The 26313-nt window shown below is 39.9% G+C and overlaps 1 protein-coding gene across 2 annotated transcripts in view; it reads left to right on the top strand.

The window, feature by feature from the left end:
- The window catches only part of LOC135703036 (sodium-coupled monocarboxylate transporter 1-like), a 37357-nt gene that overhangs the window by 4488 nt on the left and 6556 nt on the right, over positions 1 to 26313 (top strand). Inside the window, exons 2-9 of one of the 2 annotated variants that reach the window (XM_065224135.1) lie at positions 9609 to 10022; positions 10084 to 10243; positions 15600 to 15665; positions 15745 to 15796; positions 15861 to 15928; positions 15987 to 16141; positions 16202 to 16832; positions 16893 to 17405. In XM_065224135.1, the coding sequence (XP_065080207.1) occupies positions 9712 to 10022; positions 10084 to 10243; positions 15600 to 15665; positions 15745 to 15796; positions 15861 to 15928; positions 15987 to 16141; positions 16202 to 16832; positions 16893 to 17321 (1872 nt within the window). In that variant the 5' untranslated portion in view covers positions 9609 to 9711 and the 3' untranslated portion in view covers positions 17322 to 17405. Of the gene's footprint in view, positions 1 to 9608; positions 10023 to 10083; positions 10244 to 15599; positions 15666 to 15744; positions 15797 to 15860; positions 15929 to 15986; positions 16142 to 16201; positions 16833 to 16892; positions 17406 to 17490; positions 17557 to 26313 lie in introns of those variants that run through there. The other variant, XM_065224136.1, reaches the window with a different exon arrangement.

The following is a 26313-nucleotide window of genomic DNA, read 5'->3' as shown; positions in this document are numbered from 1 at the left end:
GCATCTCAACACCTTAATCGCGGGAACTATCGAGCACCAATCAAACCCTACATTTACTTTTTTCGCACATAACAAACATTTATAAGTATCGACATCGACTTCAATTACAACACTAAACTTGTTATAAGTGAAGCGTGGATTTTCAAACATGTTTACTACTTTTACATCATTAATAGCGATTTCTTCATTTTGACTTGTAAGTAGTCAATAAAGACATCGGAGGAAAACTGATCGCTCATGCCCACTATTTTCAATCTTGGCACCGAAGTGGGAACAACAGCACTATATTTTTCACCCAGATTGCTTTCAATACCATTTTTCACATCACTTACGTTTGCTCCTGTTGCACACTCAACAATAATGGAGCCATCTTTACCATTCCTAAAATTACTGATTTTGTGTGTTTTTGGATCCAACTGAGTTTTCAAAAACTTACGAGTATCTTCGCAAGGTTGTTTGGACTCTTTCGGTTTAATCACAATGACTGGACGAGTCTTACGATTTTCTGGTTTGTTACTTTTACTATTACTGTTACTATTAGTTTTACTTTGACTAATACAACTATGTCTTTTTTCAACATCCGCAAAACTCGCATTTTCTTGAGAAACAACATCATCATCATGATCACTATTACTAATTACTAATCATTCTTTACAGCTAATTGGTTTTCCGCATCAATTTTAAAAAATGAACTTTTCATATTTTCCAATTTCTCACAAATCAAATTTTTAAGACCATTTACATTTATTCTAATATCTGCAATGTTATCTCGCATGCCAGTGATCGAGTCCGAGAGTTGAAAAACCTTCTTCATCTCTTCCTCTATCCTTTTGACGCGCGAGATCAGATCATTCTGCTCGTCACAACTCTGATCTGATAGACAACTATCACACTTGAACAGAACATTTGCATTATCTGCTATAAGCCTGGCCGCAGTCTTAGGCCGATGACATGCTAAGGCGTAACGGGAAGCGAAGCTTTGCGGTTTTAAAACTGGAATTGATCAAAGCGTTGCGCACAGCGTGCTGTGACATACTAAAAGCTTCTGTCAGTGCGTTTCAAGCGCGTTTCTGATTCAAGTTGCATGTGTTTTGTCTCAAGTGAAAATGTATTCGTCCGATGATGAATTCTTTGCTTCTTCAAGCACGATAAATTTTATGTTGAATAAAGAAAGAGATTTTGCTGTACACCCAGTCAACCGAAATAGAAGGAGAGATGGAGAGTTTCACCGAATTTACCAGGAGCTTCGAAAATATCCCGACAAGTTTCGATCCTACACAAGGATGACCACGGAAACTTTTGATTTAGTGTTGGATATGGTGAAGAATAAGCTAAGTAAAGACTGGACAAATTGCACTAAAGAACCAATCTTTCCTTGCGAACGATTAGTTGTCACCCTAAGGTACAGTGATTCTTAAAATTAAATTATCTGTTTGAATTTTCAATTCACAAATTAATGTATACTATGCAATCTGTTATACAGGTACCTTGCTGCTGGATCATCTTTTACAACACTTGGCTTTTCTTTCCGTATGGGTCGATCAACAGTAGCTGATATAGTGCGGGAAACATGTCAGGTTTTGTGGGAAATCCTTCAGCCCATCTACATGCCAACTCCAACGAAACAAATGTTTGAATCTGCAGCTGAAGAATATTGGACGAAATGGAAACTTTCCGAACTGTGTCGGATCCATTGATGGAAAACATATCCGGATAAAATGTCCAAATGGATCCGGATCAATGTACTTTAATTATAAAGGATTCCATTCAACCGTGTTGCAAGCTGTTGCAGATGCCAATGCTAAGTTCTTGGTGGTGGAAGTTGGCGGATATGGCAAGCAAAGTGATGGAGGAACATTTAGTGCCTCCGATTTGTACCAACTGGAGAAAGGAAAGTTGAATGTTCCTCCAGATACTCCATTACCAGATCGAGAGTTAAGCTTGGATATGCCACACGTTTTCGTCGGAGATTAAGCATATCCTTTAATGCGGAACTTGCTCCGCCCATATCCACGATCACAGCTTGATCCGGAAAAGGAATATTTCAATGCACGATTGTCCAGAGCAAGCAAATGTATTGAATGTGCATTTGGAATAATGACCGCTAAGTGGAGGATCCTATGGAAGCCAATTGAGACTAATGCGGAATTCGCTGATGAGATCGTTAAGACGATATGCATACTTCATAATGTAATCATTGATCACGAAGGTCTTGAAACACTGTTGGAAGAAGCTGCTGAACTGAACAAAATAAACGACAGCAAGAAACAAACAAGCAGCTCCAATAAGATTTGCACAAAAACAGGGCGTTTTGTGCGAAATTATTTCAATGATTTTGTGAACAAAAACAAGCTCAGTTAAATTTAAAATTTATGTAAAGCAAACATTTATTTTAACTTGAAATAAACATTATTGTCGCGATGCCGCACTGGAGATGGGAGAAGTGATCACTGAATAGTATTGTCTTGCAGGTGCGATGTTCGTAGATAGTTGGGGTGTACTGCTTGCCGGATCATCCTGGTATTGAATGGTAACAATTTCTCCATGGATGGGTGTAACAGGTGAATAACGGTTGTATTCGGAACCAGATGAGAGAGGGGTTGCTTGATGAACCTCATTAAACGATACTCCTACTGGCTTCCGAGTAGGCGTAGAAAGCTGCTTTGGGTTATTCTCATTCGGATCATTCAGGAATCGGTTCTTGTTGTAAACATGTGCCTGGACTAACTTTTGCACATCCATACGAAACTCGATCTTTTCTTCTGGTTTCAGTTTGTGGACATGAGGTAGAAGACTTTTAAAGAAAGCTTCATCTTCATCGTCATCAGCGTTAGCCTTGTCTACTTTTTTTTTTCCAGAAGCTTCAGCTTCCGTGCCTCGATAGCAATCAATTGCTGTTGCGCACTTCTCTTGATGTTCCTCTGTTGTGGCGGGTTGATATGTTCATGTCCTTTGTCTACACCATCATCCAGTATCACAACTTCCTCGTTCGGCTCGTCGCAAGTTTCTGTTGGATGTGAATCATCTTCAATAATGTCCATTCTATCGGAGTCAACAACAGAAAGATTCCCTCCAGCTTTTCTTGGCTTAACCTGGTCTTTGATGAAAAGCATCGACTCAAAATGCGGCCAAGCGGAGTATACTTCATAATTGGATGGTGCTGGGTCTCCGGATCTTCCTTCCGGGACTTTCTTCAGTTCTTTTACGAAAGTATCTCGTAGCGATTTCCATTTTTTCTTGACCGCATCGGCTAAAAATGATAATAAATTGAACAAAACGAAACACTTGGTTATTATCTAACTTACTTGTTATTTCACCGCCCAATTCGTTAGAAACTTGTCTCCAAATTTTGTCCACTGCCAATCTGTTCCTGTACAGTTTCAACGTTTTATCCCAAAGCGGTTTCTTTGTGAAAACAAGAGAAATTAGATTTTCTGTTTCGATCTCCATTTTTCACAACAGAGTCAATGCGTGCAAACGCGTCAAAACACTTCACGTTCTGTTTTATCGCTTCCACTGACGCTTAGTGACGCTTCCACTATGACAGGTTTAAGCGTTTTATATGGACGCACAAGGAAACAGCTAATACGCATTCGCACCGCATTCCGGTTCGCTTCGCGTTACGCCTTAGCATGTCATCGGCCTTAGTGAGTGCCGCACAAGCGAAATGGAACGTTCCATTGCACGGACCTACACACGTAACTGGGAGCCCACTCATAGCAATAGACTGCTCGCATACATTACACACATCCATTCCGAGATGGAAAATGACAGGTGGGCAGGAACTCACGGTTTCCCAGTGTTGGTGAGTTTGCCGTTAATGTTCACGGAAAGTTCACTATTTTGCCATACAGAAATTCAAAACAAAAAAATTTTTGGACTGATGTGGACAGTTTTCGACCTGTTTCATACGACCGGAAGGTGTATGCTGGTCACAAATGCCGTGCCAAACTGATTTCCTACGCAATTAATCAATCTTTGATGCAGTGTTGGAAAAATCATTTTCAAAAAAAGTTCTATCACAGCTCATTGCAGAGATAAATCCCAAAGGAACTTCTCACAAAAATTTCGCGAACGAGAGATGATAAAAAGTTCATGAAAGCGTAGAGCGAGAGAAATTTTCATTTCGTATCGCGAAAGATCTTTCGTCTCTCCATCTCACATCATTTCACACGTACTCGTGATTCGAACCAACCAAATATCCCCTCAGCTTTGTTCTTTTTTTCCAGCGAGTAAAGGTGGCGATGATCACGCGAGAGTGTCTGTTTGTTTTCTTCTCGTTCTCCGATATTTTTCGCATCCTTCACATTAAATACCATTTCCAGAGAACTTTGAGATTTGGGCGTAATTGCTTTTGTAAACAAACACGTCATTCACTGATTTCTCACGAATCAAAGCACAATCTAGCGAACTATACTATACCAAATGAATCATTCCTCTACCTGTCTGTGTTGTTAGTTTTTTAGATTGAACTTTAATTCACGAGAAATCGGCGAATTAAGTGTGTGTTTACAAAAGAAATTACGCCCTAATCTCAAAGTTTTCCGGATTTATTTATAGTTTTAGTTCTCAATGCAACCAGCTAATAGTAGATACTTGTAACTATTCACCAAGAGTCTAATCTTTGCTGACCAAATCATCATTTGTGGCTGTACTCTTCGACAAGAAGAACTATGCTATTAGTGCGAAGTACAGTTAGACCACTGAGATTGGCGCTTAGAAATGTTTAGTGTTAGCTAGCAAGCATTCTGTTGATTAGTCTTACTGCATTGAGAACATGCTTATTAGGGTGGTTCAAAATATCGGCTTTGCTTCACTAATTTCAATCGATTTTTAATCAGGTCCAGATAATTCTCCCAAAATTTGAGCTTATTGGGTTGTGATCTCATTCTGCAATGGCCATCTAAAATTTATAAGTGATTATTTTGTTCACCTCGTCTTTAAATTTCGCCATAATGATCTACCAATAAATTAGCCTTGTGTACTCATAGGAAATTTTCTCAGCTACATTTTTTTTCTAAAGACCACTTTTTAATTGAACGTTGAGGAAATTAGTTATTAATTGATTTCTAATCTGCTAACTTTCTGATTTGATCACTCGACTGCATTAGGTAGAGGACAGCAATGTAACCCAGTAGCTCGCCCGGTAGCTTGAATTTCCACACAACCTTGAATGAAAATATTAAATTTGCTGGTCACTGGTGCCATAAAGCTACTGTAACTTATTTCATGGATCTCAAACTGCAAAAAAAAAATCTATTAAACATCGATTATAAAAAATAGTTTACTTGTTAATTTTTATTCAGCAGGTGTATTCACTTGGGAATCCATCACTTCGCAAGTTGAAAGTATTTTGAGAGTGTCTGTTAATTTCAAGTCTTGCAATACTTGTGGATGGAAAATTTAGATCGTTCTCAATCTGTCACTATATCAAAAGCTCAAGGTACATGGTACTTTGATTAATTTTGTGTTCATTTCCAGCCAACTGGTAATAATTTTTTGTTTTCTTTTTTTTCTGCCTATATTTTTTACAGTTTTAATGGACATTGAATAACCTGTTTAAATTTTTTATCATCCTAAATTGCACACTAAAAAGATGTTTTTGTCAGATCCTTGGTCAGCAAATAAAGCGTTTTGAAGTTCAGCAGTGCAGCAGTCCCGCATACCTTATGGTTTTACATAGGGAGGGTCTAGACCCTTTCTAGTTTTACATTGTTTTACAGGATTCCCAGTCATGTGAGAGGACAGTAATAGCCAGTGCTGTAAATTTTCATATCATTCGATTGAAGATGAACCACTACAACCATTCAATCAATTCTGTGTAAACGAATTCTCACATGACCATAATTTGAAGAGCCCCTTTCTCATTCGAAGCTCATTGTCACTGTCAATTGAGTCACTCAGTATCATTTGATATACCACAGTGGAGTATGGAAGAAATCCAGGAAAATGGTCCCGAACAGACAAGTCGACCCGATGTCGGATCAATGTAAGGCTAATTTAAGGTCGATGTCGACCCAATGGCGTGTTAATGTCGGGTCAATTTTGGGTTTATGTCGGGTCAATGTTGGGTCAACATTGGGTTGGGGTTTGATAGAAGTCAGGTTGGTGTCGGGTTGGCTTAGCTTTTTCGCCGGAATGTCGACCAGCGCTCCGTTTGTGTGTAGGTTACACTCAATCGAATGATATATAGCGTTTCTCAAATGAGAATGATCCATGCCTTCGTCAAATGGCTAAGCAACTGATATCACCCATTCGGAGGAGGTCCCCTTTGATAGCGAATAGCTACTTTTCTCATTTTCATCAAAAATGTTCAAATGATTTTGAGAATTTACAGCACTGGTAATAGCACAGTGAAAAAGTTCACCACCACCTATATTCCCAACCATCCCCCTGCATATAATTATTGCATAAGAGCTTACAGGAACGATATTACGAACACTAGTGATGAGAGGAGCCATGCATTAACTGTATTTCGTGAAAATGAGGATACATTAGGCGCTCCTCCTTCCGCAACCCCCTATCCTGAGGAACGGTTTTAATATAAAAATTGCTAGTCACAAAATCTTACACTACCCTCCCCGTTCCTCGTTAATGTCGCGTTGACACTTGTGCTGATTCATTCATTTTTTTGCCAGAAACCAATGCACCAAACTGTTCACATCATCCTGATAACGCCTACTTTAAACAACAGGCGCCAGTAGACAGCCAGGTACCAGACTTATCAGTCTTTAGAGATTGTATTGATTTACTCGGGATAGCTTTCTGTCTATAATCTTTCCCTTGTGAAATGTGCAGTGCAATTTTCAAGAACGAATGTGGTGTAAAGAGATAGAGAAAAAAAATGATCTGATATTTTTCGTATCCTCACGTTGGTGATTCGAGTTAAAAAAGTTCGCGATATCTCATTCTCTCATCCCAGAAAGTTCGCTCAGGAAATATTGGAGTGTGAAACTAGTGAGGGAAAGTTTCCAAGAGAAAACGTATCGCAAGCGAAAATGATATTTTGGTGAGAATTCCATCACTGCTTTGATGTGAATTTCGCTAATAAACACGAGGAGCATTTCTTATAGCAAACTTGCTATAACAAAATGGGCATGGTTCATTTTAGTAAACAAACTAACACTTCTTCCTACTGTGTCACCTATGTATTAGGCGCCTAGCATCCATTCTACCAAATTAAACGCTAACACTGTTAGCAGCAGACATATACAGGGGAGGAGAACACAAAATAAAATTTTACCGCCACAGCTCACTATACAAATCAATAGCGCGCCGGGGGGGGAATACAAAATTAAACAAAAACTAGTTGCTAGGCAACCTTTCCTCTACTTATCCTGTTAGAAAAACACCACGGGCACGCGTTGGCGCACGCCACTATTTCACACGAAATTATGAATTTATTTTCACAGCACAACTCAACAAAAACACTACTTTGTACGCCATACTACAATTGACTTCTTGCCGCAAGATTTCACCAATACAACGTTGCTAGTGTAGCCGTGTAAAATCGATTTGTTTATTATTTTCAACCACGAAATCAGCTGTCAAAGTGTTCGACTTGACAGCGGTTTGTTTTTTATTTTCAACCAGTAAAATTCTTGTATTAGTGAAACTGCTCACTAATACTAAAGGTGGTAGAGAACTCTATACTGTGCAAAGAACTCACCAACACTGGGAGACCGTGAGTTCCTACCCACCTGTCATTTTCCATCTCGTACTCCGCTAACCACGCTCTCGTTCTGGTCTGAATACACCATAAAGCTGGGCTTAGACAGGGCAAGTCAATTGATCAAGTCAGTTGAATTCAACTGACTTGAACGCGAATTGAACGTGTAAACCATGCCATTCAACTGACTTAATCAACTCACTTGAAAATTGAAGAATGTTGAACCAGGCTCAACTTTGCAAGCAAATTGAATTCAACTGAGTTGATCATTTGACTTGCCTAGTCCAAACCCAGCTTAAAGGTCGAAAAGGAAGCCAAGGTGAAAGAAAAACAATTGGCAGAAGTAAAGGGTGTTGAGGGCACGGATGGAAGCGGAAGCTAAACTCAAGTCGCCTCCAAGAAGAGTAAGAAGAACTCTAATCTATGTCCCTCTTAATACTTTAATCTAATGGGCAAATCAAAGTTGGCACTTGTGGAGAATAGAAGAACTATGAAAGTGATGATGGTCAAAATTTTCCACGGGGAGGTATACGAGTGCAATCTTACAATGCTTTTATTTTGCAAATGGAGCATTTTATTTAAATCTGGTTGCTGCAGAAAAATCTGAAAAGAAATATATTTTTCTATATTATATGTCTATTGAGCAGTGTTGGCAAAATCAGAAATGAATTGATATTTTTTCGCTCTCATGGGCTCGCAATATCACGCGTGATATTGGAACAAAACATCAAGCTTGATATTGATTTAACAAGCTCCTTTGATATTGCGAGACTATTCACAACGTGCAAACATCAAGCTGAGAGTTGACTCGACACAAAAATGTTTCCATTGCACATCGTTTTCTTCGAAAGAGTCAGCAAAGTGTGCTATCCCTTTTTAATCTTCACCGATGGCAGACGCAAAGGGACTGCTGCAAGCCGTTATGAAAGTTTCGGTTGCGTTCGGATGTAAAGCAAAAATCATTGAACTCAATCTCACCACAGTATGGTGAGATTTGCAGTTGGTGAGTTTTATTAGCTTGATATTCCGAGCTGCGATATCACAGCTTGCAAAATAAACCGCAGTTGTTTGCTTGTTGATTTTTGTCTGGGCGTTGGTGGGATTTGATTTTTTGATATTTTCCCAACACTGCTATTGAGTAACCCTAAAGTTTTCTTCTAACGTAGCATTAACCAGATTTTATTAAAATATTTTTTTCGCTAAGCAAATACATTTTAAGATTGCACTAATTTACCTAACCGTATAAAATTTTGAAACCATCATCACTTTCATAGTTCTTCTAGTCTCCAATAGTGCCAGCTTAGATTTGCCAATTATTCAATTATTTAATGGTTTTCGGCTCCTCATCATAGAAAAATGTACGTAAAATCGATGATGCAACCCTAGTTTCAGGCGGCGGGTTCGATTCCCGGACCAGTCGAGGAAATCTGTCGGGTTGATTTTATTTTCGATTTTCCTGGACATAGAGTATCATTGTGCTTGCCACAAAATATACGAAATTATGCATTGCTAATGACTCTCAACTAATAACTGTGAAAATTCATCTAGAACACTAAGTTGAGGAGAGTTGGAAAAACGCTCACTAAAGAATCGTAAAAGCCAACAACAAGAAGACTATCCCCTACGCTTTGCTACATGATTAGACAGTCATCTTGCCTTATCGTGCAACACCCTTTATGATCCGCACTAGCAGATGACGTAGTTAGTAACATAATTCGCGAATAGTTTCATCTTCATCACTCAAATATTTAACAATACATTTTGTTTATTGTTTTATAACGATTAATCTCAGAAAAATAAACAGAGCCATAGCATGACGTAGAATTGAACAATTGTGCTGGTGTAGATGAACATGCGGGCATAAATCACATTTTTATCTAGGTCGTTCGTGCACTGCTAATGAAAACGCACGGTTTCTTATAAAATCTCACACTTCCAGCCGAGAAGCCGTTATCTGCACATGTGAACCTTCCCGAGCTATTTTTGACAGCAGATTCTGTTGTTGGAGAACGCCACCACCGCCGCCGTCAAAGGATATAAAAATGTCAACGGAAGGACCACCAACAATGGCTTCGCTGGATTCTCTCGGGACCGGGAGTACAACCATGGCCACAGCATCGAGCCAAAGTGTGGATGAGCTGAGTCGATCGCTTCAGCGGTTCAACTGGCCAGACTATCTGGTGTTTATGTTGATGTTGGTCAGTTGCATTTTCATAGGAATCTTCTTCGGATACAAAGACCATCTGAAGCACAAGAATAGGAAGAGTGCACGAAGGGACTCGGAGGCGCTCGATTACCTGGTTGGTGGAAGGAAGATGAAGATCTTCCCGGTAGCTGTTTCCCTGGTGGCAAGGTATGTCCTTTGTGGAATTTTGTAACGAGTTTTTCTGGAATATTGATAATTATTATTTTAGTTGGATTTCCGGTATCTCCCTGCTGGGAACATCTACGGAAATCTACGTGTACGGAACGCAATATTGTTACATCGTTTTCGCCATCGTCATGATGGGGTTGGCAATGCATTACATCTTTTTGCCAGTGTTCCATGATCTGCAGATTACTTCGGCATATGAGGTTAGTGTCTATCATATATTAATGGGCAGTTGTGTGTGCGTGTGTGTGTGGGTGTGTTATTAAAATTTGAAAGATTAGCTTCTCGGTAATGCACCAGGTTAGACAAAACCAACGCTGTATGAAATATATCGGCGTTCCATAAAACATTATGTAATATGTATCTTTGGGATCGTTGCCTTAGTTAAAAGCACGTACTTGGAAACCATAAATGATCCGAATTGAGCCAAATTTATCATGCATGACATAAAATCACACGAGATTTATAAATCGAGATCCCTGAGTCATATTGAGTTCTCAGGACCCCATTGCATTGGACCTGATCCGGGGTCCCTCGAATGGTGGTCAATTTCTTACTTGAACCAAACTTCATGATGCAACTCATCATATATCATATTAATTCAAAATCATAGTCATTAGTGGTCATATCCAGTACCCAAGACCACATTGGCTACACCTGGGCATTATCTCGGGGAAGTGGCCAATATCTGATTTAAATTAAATCCTATCCTATTACACTTAAAATCACATCCGATTTTGAAAAGATAACCATTTTATGTCATTGTGAGCAGGGTTACTTCCACTCACTTGCTATAAAATTTTTTTTTCGGAATTATGAAATCATGAAATAGTATAATGCTAATTAGTACTTGTAAGTTACAAGAAGAGGTCATGAAGTATATGTTTGACACATAAAATCTGTCAATATTGCTATCAGTGCGTCACAATCAGCGATTTTACGACTCGTGAGCGCTCACTCTGAGTGAACGCTCACGAATCATATGATCGCAGATTGTGACGCTCTGAAAGCGAAATTGACAGATTTTATGAGTCAAACACATACTTTACTCCCTCTTCTTGTTACTTACTAGTACAACATATCATCATAACATCTAATGATTGCATAATTCCGAAAAATATTTTTTTTATAGCAAGTGAGTGGAAGCAACCCTGATTGTGTATCCGGAGACGAGCCAGCCAACGGCTGAAAGTCTCCTTAATAAAGATATAAAAAAAAACCCTGATTGTGAGTGCCCAGGATAATCTTGGCCTACCCGGACAAGTTCCAGAAGCTCCCAGGAAATTGGTTAGAGTTTGGCTTGAGGCAGACCTTATGATGAGAATGCCTAGACAAAGTCCAATAGACTGATGTAAAATTTGAAGTTTTCGCTCCACAGTGCAAAAACGGTTCCTAATTGGGCCCTGATTAGTAGACTGATGCAAAATTTGAATTTTTCGCTCCACAGTGCTTAAATGGTTTCAAATCGGGTCTTGATTAGCCTCCCAAAGTTACAACTCATTTGGTTGGAAACAGACTTCGCACAAGCCATTTGAAGTTTACATGTAAATTACTATGGGAAATCTCAACTTTTTGTTCATTGCCTTCTAGTCTTTTCCCATATTAAGCTGCGAAACAGTTCGATAGCCATTCTTATAGAAAATTTTCTCAGTTACAACTTTGCTGAAGCTCGTTTCTACGGAAAACGAGACATGAAAAAGTTATTAATTATTTAAGAGATTGGTAAACTTATGACATGATCAAGCAGCTGCTCTGTAGGCAACACTGTATTTTGCAGTGTGACATAGTAGCCATGATTTTTGTGTCCTATTCAATGCCCTAGAAACACCAATGTTGCCTGCTGGGTTGATTGAGCATGATCATAAGACATCAGCGCATTGAACCATTGATAACTTTCGATCCTTGCATTTAATCAGAAAGTTGTCTTCAACAAAGTTGTAGCTGGAAAAATTTCCCATGAGTACAGTTGAAAGCTTTTGAAGCAGATCGATATGGTGAATTATTAGATAGACATAAACAAAAATCTTGGTTTTACCATAGTAATTCCCATACAAACTTCAAATGGTTTGTGCCATCTCAGTTTCTCACCAAATGGGTTCAAATTTTGAAAGGTTAGTGAGAATCCGATTTGGAATCGTTTAAGTACTGTGGAGCGAAAATTTAAAATTTTGCATCACTCTACTGATTAGCCAACCAAAATTTGAACTCATTTAGTGAGTAACTGACTTAGCACAAGCATTTGAAGTTTATATGGGAATTACTATGAAGAAACCATAATTTTGGTTCACGTATATCTCAAAACTCACCAGTTCACTCTACTTTAGAAAATGATAGCTGAGCTTGTTGAAAATTTTCTCAGCTACAACTTTGTTCAAAACCAGTTTTCGATCAAATGTAAGGAACAAAAGTTATTAATGATTCAAGTCACTGATGTCTTATGATTATGCTCATTCAACTGTTCAGCAGGCAACATTGGTGTTTATGGCGCGAAGAATACACGGTAACCGCAAAATACCCAATAATTACTACAAAGTAAGCATTTTCGAGGGAAACTGGGACTACCCATTAAATGAGTAAAATTTTACCCATTTATGAGATATTACAACTACAAAAACAAGTAGTAAGGATTCATTTTTGAATAACAAATACTCATAAATGGGTAATTTGTTTACTCATTTAATGGGTAGTCCCAGTCTTCCTCGAAAATGCTTACTTTGTAGTCATTATTGGGTATTTTGGGGTTACCGTGTACAGGACAAAAATCATGGCTACTATGTCACACTGCAGAATACAGTGTTGCCCACAATACAGTTGCTTAATCTTGCCATAAGATTATCAATCTCTTAAACAATTAATAACTATTTAATTTGACATTTGGCTGAAAAACAATTTTCCGCAAAGTTGTAGCTGATAAAAATTCCCATATGAATAGCAATAGAATTTTTTAACAGTAATATGTAAAAAGGCTAAAAGACAATGAACAAAAAGTTTTGTTCTCCCATAATAATTTCCATTTAAACTTCAAATGGTTTGTGCCAAGTCAGTTTCTTATCAAATGAGTTTAAACTTTCGGAGGCTAATCAGGACCCGATTTAAAACCGTTTGAACACCGTGGAGCGAAAATTTCAAATTTTTCATCAGTCTAATATTCCAATCATATTGAGTGACCAAGACCACATTGGTCACATCTCTTTCTTCTTCATATTTAGTCTTCATAATCAAATTGACCACGTTCAAATATGTACCGAGTATCCCGTGGAAGTGACCATTATTTGATTTGAGCCAAATTCCATCATTGGTTCCATATCTTCTGGAAAAGTTCCCAGATCCTGCCTTGAGCCAAATCTGATGCACGCGTACTTCTAAGCATTCACGTCGTTTTGATCCAGCGACGAGATTTCATCCAGACTGGAGCTAAAAATTGTCATAACAATAGTGTTTCAAAAATAAAATTTATAGCAGTTCCACGCCAAACGACGATTCGATATAACTCGACCTTCTCCGATTTTCATGAATCTTTGCATAATAGGGCTATGATTGGCAATTTTGCCAAAATTCTGTCATTTTGGATCTTGTTTAAATTGTAGCACGGAAACGGCACTTCTGAACTAAATGACGTCTGAGACAAAGTTGTAGAGAAAAATAATGTTACTAAAAGAAAAAGTTACTAAAAGATGTGTTCAGTAATTTCAAGAAAAAAAAAATATAATCATAATCATCTCAAAATGTCTGATTTGATATAGTTATGGACACTAAAAAAATTACAACAAATGTTAAACAGGAACTTTTTGCAATTTTTTTTAACTAATTTTTATAACACTTGTTCTTGAAATTTATGCTCAGAAACAATGTTTAAAAAATGTTAAATAATTTTCTGTAAAAAAAAATACACAAAACAGTGTACTAACAAATAGTGCAGAAATTTAATGGTTTTCAACATTCCAAAAAAAGCAGCGACGGTGGGTTAGTGGTAAGCGTGATTATCTCTTGCAGGCCTGGGTTAAATCCCAGTCGGCGCCACCGGGATGTTCTGAGGGCATATAAGGGAAGTAAAGCCGTTGGTCCCCGGTTCATTAGTTGATGGGTCGATAGGTAGGGAGGGTCCAGGTGTGGGAGCTGCCTCCCTGGCGTCGGTAGCATTGGTGCTCAGCACGGAAAGCAATATCGACGAAACAAATCTAGGGGGAAAAAATACTGATCAAGGCAAATAAACCATTTTTGGATTCCATCATTCTTATCCTTAACTGCCTATAGTTTTGGGAATACACCCTTAAAGATCACAAAGTTCTGAACTTTTGAGTAGTTCTCGTTTTTATAATTTCTCAGAATGTTTCACATATTCTCTAAAGTTTATGGAGCATCCCTTAAGTTGTCGAAATTGCTGTAAGGGGTCGTCCATTAATTATGTCACACATTTAGGGGGAGGGGGGGGGGGTTTGAAAACTGTGACGAGCCATACAAAAAAAATTAAGGTTCATACAAAAAAATGTGACAAAGGGGGGGAGGGGGGGGTACAAATGGGCCAAATTTGCGTGACATAATTAATAGACCATCCCTAATAAGCGCATACTTTCCTGGTTTTTAGACTCCCCCATATTCCTCAGAACTAAAATTCCTGCAAATTTTCCTGATATTATTGAAACTATTCTGAAGTTCTCCGCAAAAAAGACGTTTAAAAACCAACTACGATCATGCTGATCATATCTTTAAATGTTTGGAATACGTTTTCTTATGTTATATGAGCATGCTTAAGCCAATATAATTTTTAAAGCGTTTTTTTATCACTAGGGGCACAGCTATTTTATAATACATCTTCACCGCCTAGAGTAGAATATCATTTTTACTTGGGGTATATTAATGACTTGTATATAATTTATCGGTCGTTTTATAAGATATTTTATTATTTTCAAAAATCCCGTTTTAAGAAAAGTCGTTGAGAATTTTAAATAGTTTTATCATATTTTATCCAGTGTAGGAAGTAAATTTTTCATTTTTTGACATTGAAAGCTCACATAATTCTCTAGAAATCACTCTTCGACAACATTTTTGTAGGTTTACTCATTTTTAAGTTTTAATTTTTTTGTAGAAAAAATCCCTGTTCAAATGGTAGTATTAGTTTTGTTTAAGGAAAATAAGTATGCAAACTTGCGTCACTAGACAATACTTTACCCCCACCATATTTCATTGGAATCTGAGAGGGTTCTGCCAACTTCATTGTCGAGTTGGCGTGCAATTCGCCAGAACCGTTAATGAAGAGCTTTTCCCGTAATCCCACTCATTTCAAAACCTCTTAGGAATTTCAACACTATTTGTTTATTCCATTACATATCAGAGCTTGGACCTATCAGATCCAAAACGCTCCATAGCTATTTTGTCTGCTATTTATGGACATTTGTTGCGAATCAAGGTGTTTCGATAATTTTAGGGATTTCGAATTTGATTCAAAATTCTGAAGACCAGTCAGTGATGATCATTTCACTTCGAAATCCAAAGTTCTCACTGACGTCCATACAATCTGTAAAAGTGTTAACCTTCTTCTTCTATCAACTCTATTTCCAGTACCTGCAGCTACGGTTTGATAAAAGGATGCGATTGATAGGCTCCATTCTGTTTACAATGGCTTCGGTAGGTGTTCATTGAAGTAACTTTCTCTCAAGCTCCTCTCGATAACCTTCCCCGTTTTTTGTTTTTAATCTCATTGTAGCTTCTTTGGCTCCCAATCGTGGTGTACGTTCCCGCTTTGGCGTTCAATCAAGGTAAAGATGACTGATATTCCACACTGTTGCATAATTTTCACTGTTTTCATTTCCCCCATAACAGTGTCCGGAGTGAACATCCATGTAATCACGCCGATTGTCTGCCTAGTCTGCATTTTCTACACCAGTGTGGTGAGTGACAATTAGTCTCTTTGAGTGTCTTTGAGATTCAATCGAATTTTCCTTATAGGGTGGACTGAAAGCCGTGGTATGGACCGATGTAATCCAAACAACAATTATGGTTGGCGCTATGATTATTGTTATCATCAAGGGCACCATTGACGTGGGTGGGCTGGGAGTAGTAATTGAGCGAAACTCTGCTGGGCAGAGATTCGAAAAACCAGAGTATGTTGCTTTATTTTATAAAATTTTCTTGATATTAATTCCATAATGTCTTGTGCGCAGTTTTAACCTAGATCCCACGACAAGAAACACGTTTTGGAACTTATTCATTGGTGGGACTTTTTTCTGGACATCCACCAATGCAACGAACCAAAATATGATACAGCGATACCTCTCACTACCCAGTCTGAGAGCAGCTCGAAAGGCACTTCTTCTGTTTCTCGTCGGAACCACTGTAGTGCTATCACTTTGCTGTTACAACGGGCTCCTGATCTACGCAATGCATCACGATTGTGATCCACTGAGCACAGGTCTGGCCAAAGCAAAGGACCAGCTAGTGCCTCTGCTGGTGATGGAAGTATTGGCAATCTATCCCGGTCTTGCCGGATTATTTGTAGCTGGCATTTTCAGTGCTGCCTTGAGCTCACTGTCAACTGCTCTGAATTCACTTTCTGCAATTGTTTTGGAAGATTTTTGCAAACCCTTCGTTAAACGACCCTTGACAGAGATGCAAGTTCGCTATCTTATGAGAGGTACTGTTCTAATCTTTGGAGCTTTGGCCGTCGTGCTGGTGGCAGTGGTCGAAAAAATGGGAGCCGTTCTACAGTTATCGATGAGCTTGGGTCCAGTCACACTTGGACCGTTATTTGGACTTTTCATAATGGGAATGTTCTTCCCACGAATCAATGGAACAGTAAGTCACTTTGGTCGAGATAGCTTGTTCTTCGTAAACTTATTCCAAACCTCATTTTAGTGTGCCATTATCGGAACAATTGGTGGGCTTGCCACTATGTCATACATCGTCATTCGATCTCAGATTTCCATCGCACTCGGTGAAATGGTGTTTGCAGAGAAACCTGTCACCGTCGAAGGATGTGCGTACGACTTTACTCCGCTCAACAGAACCGTTTCATTTCCCACTGACGGGTCCAGCACGGATGTGGAAAAGTCACTTCATCACGTGTCATTCCTATACTACACGCTAATTGGATCAATGATTCCAACGATCATTGGCTATTTAAGCTCGGTTGTTATGAGTTTCACTGTAGGATTAAACCCAGAAGAGCAGAATGTCGACCCACAGTTGCTGGCACCTTTCATTCAAAAGTACTACCAACCGAACAAAGTGAGAAACGTGACGGAGGTTATACACGAGTTCGAGACGAAAGACATTCAGCTTTGAGCGCGAAAGTCGGCAACTGTGATTCGGTGTGAATGTGATAGGATATATAAATGGAATAAACTTTGTTATGGCTGTGGAATGTAAGAGCTTTTTGAGCGTTTGGTTAAAAGAAAGCCCCACTTGATATGATGCGTTCGCTTAGTGGATATTTTGTTTTGTGCTTTTATAGTATTTGCAGATGCGGTTCGACAAACGGATGAGAGTGTTCGGATCGGTTCTGTTCATGGTGGCATGTGTAAGTATATGGAGATATGATGTCAAAGCTTTAGGACATAATTGAACGAATCATTCCACTTCGCGTTTTCAGAGGCACTTATCTCAACATCCAGAAGTCATGCAGACGTTAAAATCGTTGCATTGCCTTGTATTGAAAATGTTAAGATTTTCAAATGAGCCATTTTCTGAAGACTTGCCAACTCATTTTTGATTTTCTGATAACAGTGAACGCTTTCTTATTCGATGACTACTTCATCGTTTTGCATAGTTCATAATTTTGCCTTTGTAATTTGATACTCTAACCAGAGTAGAATCTATCGATAATGCAAGGATGATTTTGTTTTGCTGTCGTGAGATGCGCGATTGATGATCATTTTGAAGAATTTCGGCAAAACGATAGTGCACGATGCGAGTTCATAGATTTATATAGATGTGTAAAATATCATTTTGATAGATTCGATTGCGTGAGATTTTCGAATATCTCAGGATTGAGATTCAGATGTGTCTCTTTTCTGGCTCTTCACCTAGCTACAATACAACCAAACGGCTAAGTTCATTACACATGCAAACAGAGTTGGTTCCACTCACTTGCTATAAAACAATGTTTTTCGGAATTATGAAATCATTAGATAATATAATGACATGCTGTGCAAGAAGAGTGAGTTAAGTATGTGTTCGACTCATAGAACCAGTCAATTTCGCTTTCAGAGTGTCACAATCAGCGATCTTATGATTCGCAAGTGTTCACTCAGAGTGAGCGCTCACGAACTGATAAATCACTGATTGTGAGCAATATTTACAGGTTTTATAAGTCAAACACATTTTCCACGATCTCTTCTTGTCACTAACAAGTACTAATTATTATTATAACATCTAATGTTTTCATAATTCGGAAAAATATTTTTTTATAGCAAGTGAGTCGAAGCAACCCTGCATGCGAATTTGAACGAGATAACAAGGATTATTGGGGGCAGTTTACCCAACGCCCAACTAGGAATTGTTAGATTCTATCACAAATAAAAAGTATGCAGAAATTGCAATGTTTCGCGACATGAACAGATTCTGTAATGTGGCCACCGGAAGGATTTTAAAATAATTTTGTAATTTTATGTTATGTAATTTTTCTTACAAAGTTTGTTCTCCCAAATACATTGCGACTAGAAAATTATTTCGTGAAGCTTAAAGAAGCAATCAGGAAAAACTTTCTTGTACGCTGCAGTCCTTTCAGGAACTGCCATTACATATTTGGAGGATATAATAAATCCAACCTTACATTGGATGTAAGAGAAATATGTTTCGCGTATATCAAATAGATTCGCGAAGTTTAATGGAATTTTTTGAGGTAAAAACTAAAATTCGTTTGTTTTTCGCTATTTGGCATAGATTTGCTTATAATGGGTTTTGGCAAACAAAGTGGTTAGTTTTTGACATTGATTGAAACCCACCATGCTATACATCCAATCACATGATAATACAAAGTCAAGTTCATTGACAGTCACATCACATATCACTTCTGGACATATTCCAGGCAGGGTTGCTTCCACTCACTTGCTATAAAAAGTTATTTTCTGAATTTTGAAATCATTAGACGTTAACAATAATATTTTGCACCTATTAGATACAAGAAGATGCTGAAAGGTAAATATCTGACACAAAAAACCTGTCAACCTCACTTCCAGAGTGCCACAATCAGCGATTTTACGACTCGTGAGCGTTCACTCAGAGTGAGCGCTCGCGAGTCGTAAAATCGCCTATTGCGACTATCTGAAAGCGAATTTGACAGGTTCCATGTGTCAAACACCCGCCTTTCAACCTCCTCCTGTATCCAATAAGTACAAAACATCATTAGAACATCTAATGATTTCAAAATTCAGAAAATCATCCTTTTATAGCAAGTGAGTGGAAGCAAGTTTTTGTTGAGGTTCAGATGTATTCAACCTATTAAACACGCGTAGCTACTTCTTTTTTTTTTTTTTTATTAATTACTTTATTTGTACAGGCTCAATCGAATAAACTTTACAGAGCCGAGTTATCATTTTTGTTATACATTATTGATTTCTTATATTTAAAGTTAAAGGAGCTGGACCGGATACTCGCGGTTGTCTCGAGGTTAGTGGGGATTTACAATTTTTTTTGGATGGGAAAAGGGAGAGGGAGGTTTGAAATGTGGTTTACGATACAAATATTTAATTAATCCTAAAACATGAACGAATTTCTATTCATCTTGAAAACAAACATAAAAAAAAACCCACACGTACAAAATACAAACTAAACACAAGGTTAATAAAACTTACAATCTAATGTTAATATTCTTAAAGTAAACATATATGAGTTTCATAAACTCCAGATCGCGTCTAGCCAAAATATCCCGAACTGGAACATTAGGTTGTCTACCTCGAGCCCGAAGGGAATCGTACAGTTCAGATCTGACTCCGCGATGCTCAGCACAAGACCAAATAATGTGATCTGCGTCCTGGTAACCTTGTCCACATTCACAGAGATTGCTGTCCCCCAGCCCAACACGGAACAAGTGAGCGTTTAACGAATAGTGATTGGACATGAGGCGAGACATCACACGAATGAAGTCTCGACCCACATCCAACCCCTTGAACCAAGAACTCTTCGACACCTTAGGGATGATCGAATATAGCCATCGTCCCAAACTCCCTTCACTCCACTTATTCTGCCAGCTGACGAGTGACTGTTGACGATAAATGAAGAAAAATTCATCGTAGGCGATTTGTCGATCGTAAATATCGCCTTCCATAGCGCCCACCTTAGCAAGTGAGTCAGCCATCTCATTGCCCGGAATCGAGCAATGAGATGGGACCCATGCAAAGGTGATGACAAAAGATCTTAAAGATAAAGCACTTAAAAGCTCTCGTATTTTCATGAGAAAATACGAGGAGTGCTTTACCGGCCTCATAGAGCGAATAGCCTCGACAGAACTGAGACTATCCGTAAAAATAAAATAATGATCTGGTGCAAGTGAGGCGATCGTTTCTAGCGTATAATGTATTGCCGCCAGCTCAGCAACATATACGGAACAAGGAGCTTGAAGCATTCGAGAGGCGCTATGAAATTCGTTAAAAATACCAAAACCAGCGGACGACTCTATTAGTGATCCATCTGTGAAGAACGATCTTGCGGAATCAACTTGGCCAAACTTTGCAGCGTAAATTGACGGAACAATCATGGAACGATGATGTTCTGGGATCGCACGAATCTCCCGCGTCATAGATAAATCAAAACTAACTGAATTGCCGAAGTCGGAGAAGCATACACGATGAGGATTATGCTGTGAAGGGCTGACATCCTGTGTTATGTACACGTAGTACAATGACATAAAATGAGTTTGAGGGTTCAGCTCAAGAAGCTTTTCAAAGTTTTCGATTACCAGTGGGTTCATAACTTCGCAACGGGTGAGGAGCCTGAGGGACAATTCCGAGAACCGATCCGATAGTGGCAACATGCCCGCCAACACTTCTAGACTCATCGTATGAGTCGAGTGCATGCATCCTAACGCGATACGAAGACAACGATACTGGATACGTTCCAGTTTGATGATGTGAGTTTTAGCCGCCGACTGGAAGCAAAAACTACCGTACTCTAAAACCGATAAAATCGTTGTCCGGTACAACGTTAGAAGATCTTGCGGATGAGCTCCCCACCACGTTCCGGTAATTGTTCGGAGAAAATTGATCCTTTGTTGGCATTTTCGTCTCAGATACTCAATGTGGGATCTCCAGGTGCATTTTGAATCGAACCAGACCCCAAGATATTTGAAGGACATAGAATGAGTGATCGGTTTACCCAAAAGTTGAAGCTTTGGTTGTGCTGGGCTATGCTTCCTAGAAAAAACGACCAACTCAGTTTTCTCCGTGGAGAATTCGATACCTAGCTGAATAGCCCAAGTAGACAAATTGTCTAAGGTATCCTGTAAGGGTCCTTGCAGGTCGACCCCTTTGGGCCCTGTCATAGACACTACGCCGTCATCTGCAAGTTGTCTCAACGTGCAGTTGTCACTTAGACAATTGTCAATTTCTCTGACGTAGAAATTATACAAAAGGGGGCTTAAACATGAGCCCTGGGGGAGACCCATGTAACTAAATCGAGAAGCTGTAGAGTTTCCATGAGAAAAGCTCATATGTTTCTCTGACAGCAAATTGTACAAAAAGTTATTAATTAATGGAGAAAGGCCACAAGCGCGGAGTTTGTCTGAAAGGACTTCAACGGATACTGAATCAAAAGCCCCCTTGATATCCAAGAATACAGAAGCCATTTGCTCTTTTTTAGCAAAAGCCAACTGAATTTCTGTGGAAAGCAACGCGAGACAGTCGTTCGTTCCCTTGCCCCTACGGAATCCAAATTGAGTATCTGAGAGTAGGTGGTTCGTCTCAACCCATTTGTCCAAGCGAAAAAGGATCATTTTCTCCAACAATTTTCGAATGCACGATAACATCGCGATGGGACGATACGAGTTATGATCTGAAGCGAGTTTTCCAGGCTTTTTAATGGCTATAACTCTCACTTGCCTCCAATCATCCGGAACAATATTGAGCTCCAGGAACTGACAAAACAAGTTCAACATGCGCCTCTTAGCGACGTCTGGGAGGTTCTTCAACAAGTTGAACTTGATTCTATCAGCCCCCGGAGCCGAATTGCCACACGAAAGGAGCGCGAGTGAGAGTTCCAGCATTGAAAAAGGCTGGCTGATCTCGTCTACAGAATTCGTCGTTTCGCGAGGAATCATCTGTGCCGGCACGGAATCAGGACATACTTTTCGCGCGAACTTGAGAATCCAACGATCTGAGTACTCCTCGCTCTCGTTGTTCGAAGACCGGTTACGCATCCTTCGCGCCGCGTTCCAAAGCGTATTCATCGACGTTTCGCGCGATAATCCGTCCACGAATTGCCGCCAGTATCCGCGTTTCTTGGCTTTGATGAGGCTCTTGAGTTCGCGTTCAAGAGCCGAGTACGCTTCGAAATACACGGGTGTTCCACGTTTCCGGAAAAGCTTAAACGCGTCGGACTTTTTACGATAAACCTCAGTGCATTGGTGGTCCCACCAAGGGGAAGGAGGTTTCCTACGCAAAGACGTTCCTGGAACCGGCCGAGTTTGAGCTCGAAGCGCGCTGTCCAAGATCAGATTGGAGAGGAAGTTATATTCCTCCAACGGTGGAAGCCCTTCTACCGACGACACGGCTTCCTCTATCGCGGTCTTGAACGTTGTCCAATCGATATTACGGGTGAGGTCGTACGCGACGTTAACGGATTCCGACGGATTGAACCCACTGGCAATCGAAATTTTGATCGGCAAGTGATCACTACCGTGGGGATCCTGGATCACATTCCACGTGCAATCCAACGATAATGAGTTAGAGCAAAGTGTGAGGTCTAATTTACTTCCATTCGAAGATGGTCCAGCCAAACGTGTTACTTCTCCATTGTTAAGAATTGTCATATTGAAGTTATCACAGAGGTCATATATAAAAGTAGAACGGTTGTCATCATACAGTTCCCCCCAGCCTGTACCGTGGGAATTAAAATCTCCCATAATCAACCGTGGAGCAGGAAGTACTGAACATATATCTGAAAGTTGTTTTCGATTAACAACGGCTCTAGGAGGAATATAAACAGAAGCAATACAAAGGCTCTTACCTTTAATAATAGCCTGACATGCGACAACTTCAATACCTGTAAATTGTGGAAGATTCACTCTATAGAAAGAATGGAACTTTTTGATCCCCAAAAGTACCCCTCCTCCACGCGAATCCTCACGATCCAGTCGAATAATGTTAAAATCATAAAAAGGAAGATCTATATCTGAAGAGAGCCAAGTTTCACAAAGAGCAAATGCATCACAATCATTATTGTGAACTAAAAACTTAAAAGAGTCTAATTTAGGAATAAGACTTCGACAATTCCACTGTAGAATAGTGATCAAATCCCCGACCTCGTTTGGAAAATTATCCATCGAAGGAAATGATTGCTGCAATGAGGGGCCACTTCAATGTCAATTGCTTCAAGAGGGTCTTCACAGTAGGAAGCATTGCCAGAACAATGCTTTTGAGAGGATCAGAAATATTCAGGTACTTGAGAATATCGTCCACAATTTTATCAAATGAGAACAACCCAGATGAAGAAGGGGCTTCTGTTCTTAAAAAGGGAACATCAGGGGTTTTGGATGTCCCCGGGAGAGGTGGAAAATCCTGGGTATAGTCAGTTCTTCTGAATCCAGGAGGAGTAGAAACTTCCTTTTTTCCACCACTCCTTGATTTGGGCAAGCTGATTTGGGGTTCTTCATTCTCAACTTTCCGCGAACGGATGCGTTTTCGTTTCCGTGCTGAAAAACAGAAAGAAGTTCCCTCCTCAGCCAAGTCAGAGTCAGTCTCGTCATCTGACAAAAGAGAAAAGGGATTTTTGTCGTTGGTCGATGGCGTGGCCGTCTTAAGCATTTCTGCAAAAGACTGCCGGGAACGTTCCTTAAGTGAGCGTTGTAATTTCTCCCCGCGTTGTTTGTACACCGGGCATGACGAGATACCATGAGGAGTTCCCTTACAGTACACGCATTTTGGTGCGGTAGCTGCACAGGTGTCATCCCCATGCTTCTCTCCGCATTTGGAACAGCGTGCCTTGCTGCCACAGTGGGAGGCCGTATGTCCCAACTGCTTACAGTTTTGGCAGTTCATGACCCGGGGAACGAACAAACGCACAGGTAGTCGAAGTTTTCCCAGCTCGATGTAGTGAGGAAGGGCTGAACCAGAAAAGGTCACACGGAACGAGTCTGTGGGGGTAAAACTCTTTTTACCCTCGCTGACAGATACTGAGCCCAGTTTTTGGACATCCAGTATCTTCACCGGAGGAAGCAAACGGTTCTTGAAACGGCCAACCGCCTGCTTCTCCAAGATCTCGGGGGTCAGACTCGCTTCGGTGACCACACCTTCGATCTCCACATCACGAGCTGGGATGTAAACTCTGTACTCGAGCGTGAAGAGCTGGGAGGCAGCAATCTCGTTAGCCTGCTTCAGGTTAGAGACGGAGACACGAAGTTTATTGTGCCTAACCTTCGTGATTTCAGTCACGGCCGAGTATCGCTTCGTCAGATCATTAGTAATTTGCATTACATTCAAAGGTTTGTTTCTGGGCTGAAAGTAGACAACCCATGGGCCAGTCGAGTCATCTGGATAGGCTCGCGATCGGGGGTTTATCTGAGCCTGTCCTTTGCCAGACTGAGACGATGAACCAGGGATGACATCATCTTTCTTCTGAGATGACGTACGTTTTCGACCCTTCTTGCCATCGCGTGGCAAAGTGGTGTCATCTTCCGACAAAACGTCCATTTCGTCTTGCGACAAAATGTCCATTTTGCCGTACTAGTGGGAGCGAAAAACGCTCTACCACTGAAACGATAATCACTCGGACACAATACACAAAAAAAAACTACAAACACAGAACACAAACTTAAAATTTAACTGTGGGCGAAAGAGAGAAACAAGAACAAAAACTTATCTGATAATCCTATACTACTACCACCGAGCGTTTAAACGGCAGCAGCGGAGCGACGCGCAGCGTGGATGATCTTCGATCCGCGTGTGCGGGCGGTCTTCGTTTGTGTGTGCTTATGTGAGGGTCGGCACTCAGCTGAACACACGATGATAGATGAGCGGTGTAAATGCGGAGGCAGATGCTGACACTCGATGACGATGATCCGTGTGCCGGTATGCGTTACCACGCACCGATGGTGCGCAAAATGGTTGGCGAATTGGCAATCGTAAAAACAATTTTCCTTCCGATGATGCCGAAAACACACTTTCTTCTCAGAAAAAAACTCACTTTTAGTTAATTATTTAGCTGGGAACTCTAAGCGAGAAAAAAACTGACAATTTATATCAAGCGAATAGCGAGAAAACTTCCAAAATAGCGGAGCGCGAACTAAGTCGACCGTACTTCTTGCTAGGACGCAGTGGAATGACGTAGCTACTTCTGATTTAACACTTTTTATTTTCCCGATCCATCCGATGCAGCCTATCACTTTCGACGTTCGCTCTTTTCTCACCTATCCAGAATTCCCACGAACTTTATCAGGGTGGCCATGTTTCTACTGTTCTTTACTATATAATAGGAGGTTAGGCTCGACCCGACATCTCTCCTTTACATAATGGTCATGAACTTTTTATGTCTGATAGTCCCTCAAATATCCCAGTAACCGTAACGAACGCGTTGGGCGGTGATCTAGTTCCTCTCGTTGAAATGAATCTAAAGACCCAACAAACATTGAATGTTGAATAAGAGCTTATTCAGACAAAAATAAGCTTCTTCAGCTTAAAAATAGCTTATTCACCTGTTGATCAACTCAAATTGTTTGTTGGGGCGTCGCCGTATTTTGCTTGTTGCGACGTGTTGCCCTCTTTGACTTCTGTTCCTTTTGTGGTGTCTTCTCCAGAAGATGTATTCTTCATCAAAGACTTCAGGTAGGCTGTATTCCTATGAATTACACAATTTGAGTCAGCCGATCGTAGTTTTGCATCCAGTGATATATATAGTGATAATTAGTACTTGTAAGTTCAAAGAAGAAGTTGTAAGGTATTTGTTTGACTAATTAAATCTGTCAATTTCGCTTTCAGAGCGTCACAATCAGCGATTTTACGACTCGTAAGTGTTCACTCAGAGTGAGCACTCACGAATCGTAAAATTTGCTTATTGTGAAGCTCTGAAAGCAATATTGACACATACCTTATAATCACTTTTTGTAACTTACAAGCTAAGTTACTTC

The sequence above is a fragment of the Ochlerotatus camptorhynchus genome, unplaced genomic scaffold (genome assembly GCF_037179485.1).
Source record: "Ochlerotatus camptorhynchus isolate MF236.1 unplaced genomic scaffold, CSIRO-AGI_Acam_v1.1 ptg000206l, whole genome shotgun sequence".
Lineage (NCBI taxonomy): Eukaryota > Metazoa > Arthropoda > Insecta > Diptera > Culicidae > Ochlerotatus > Ochlerotatus camptorhynchus.
Note: the sequence above shows the minus strand (reverse complement) of the source record. Positions and strands in the feature narration are given on the sequence as shown.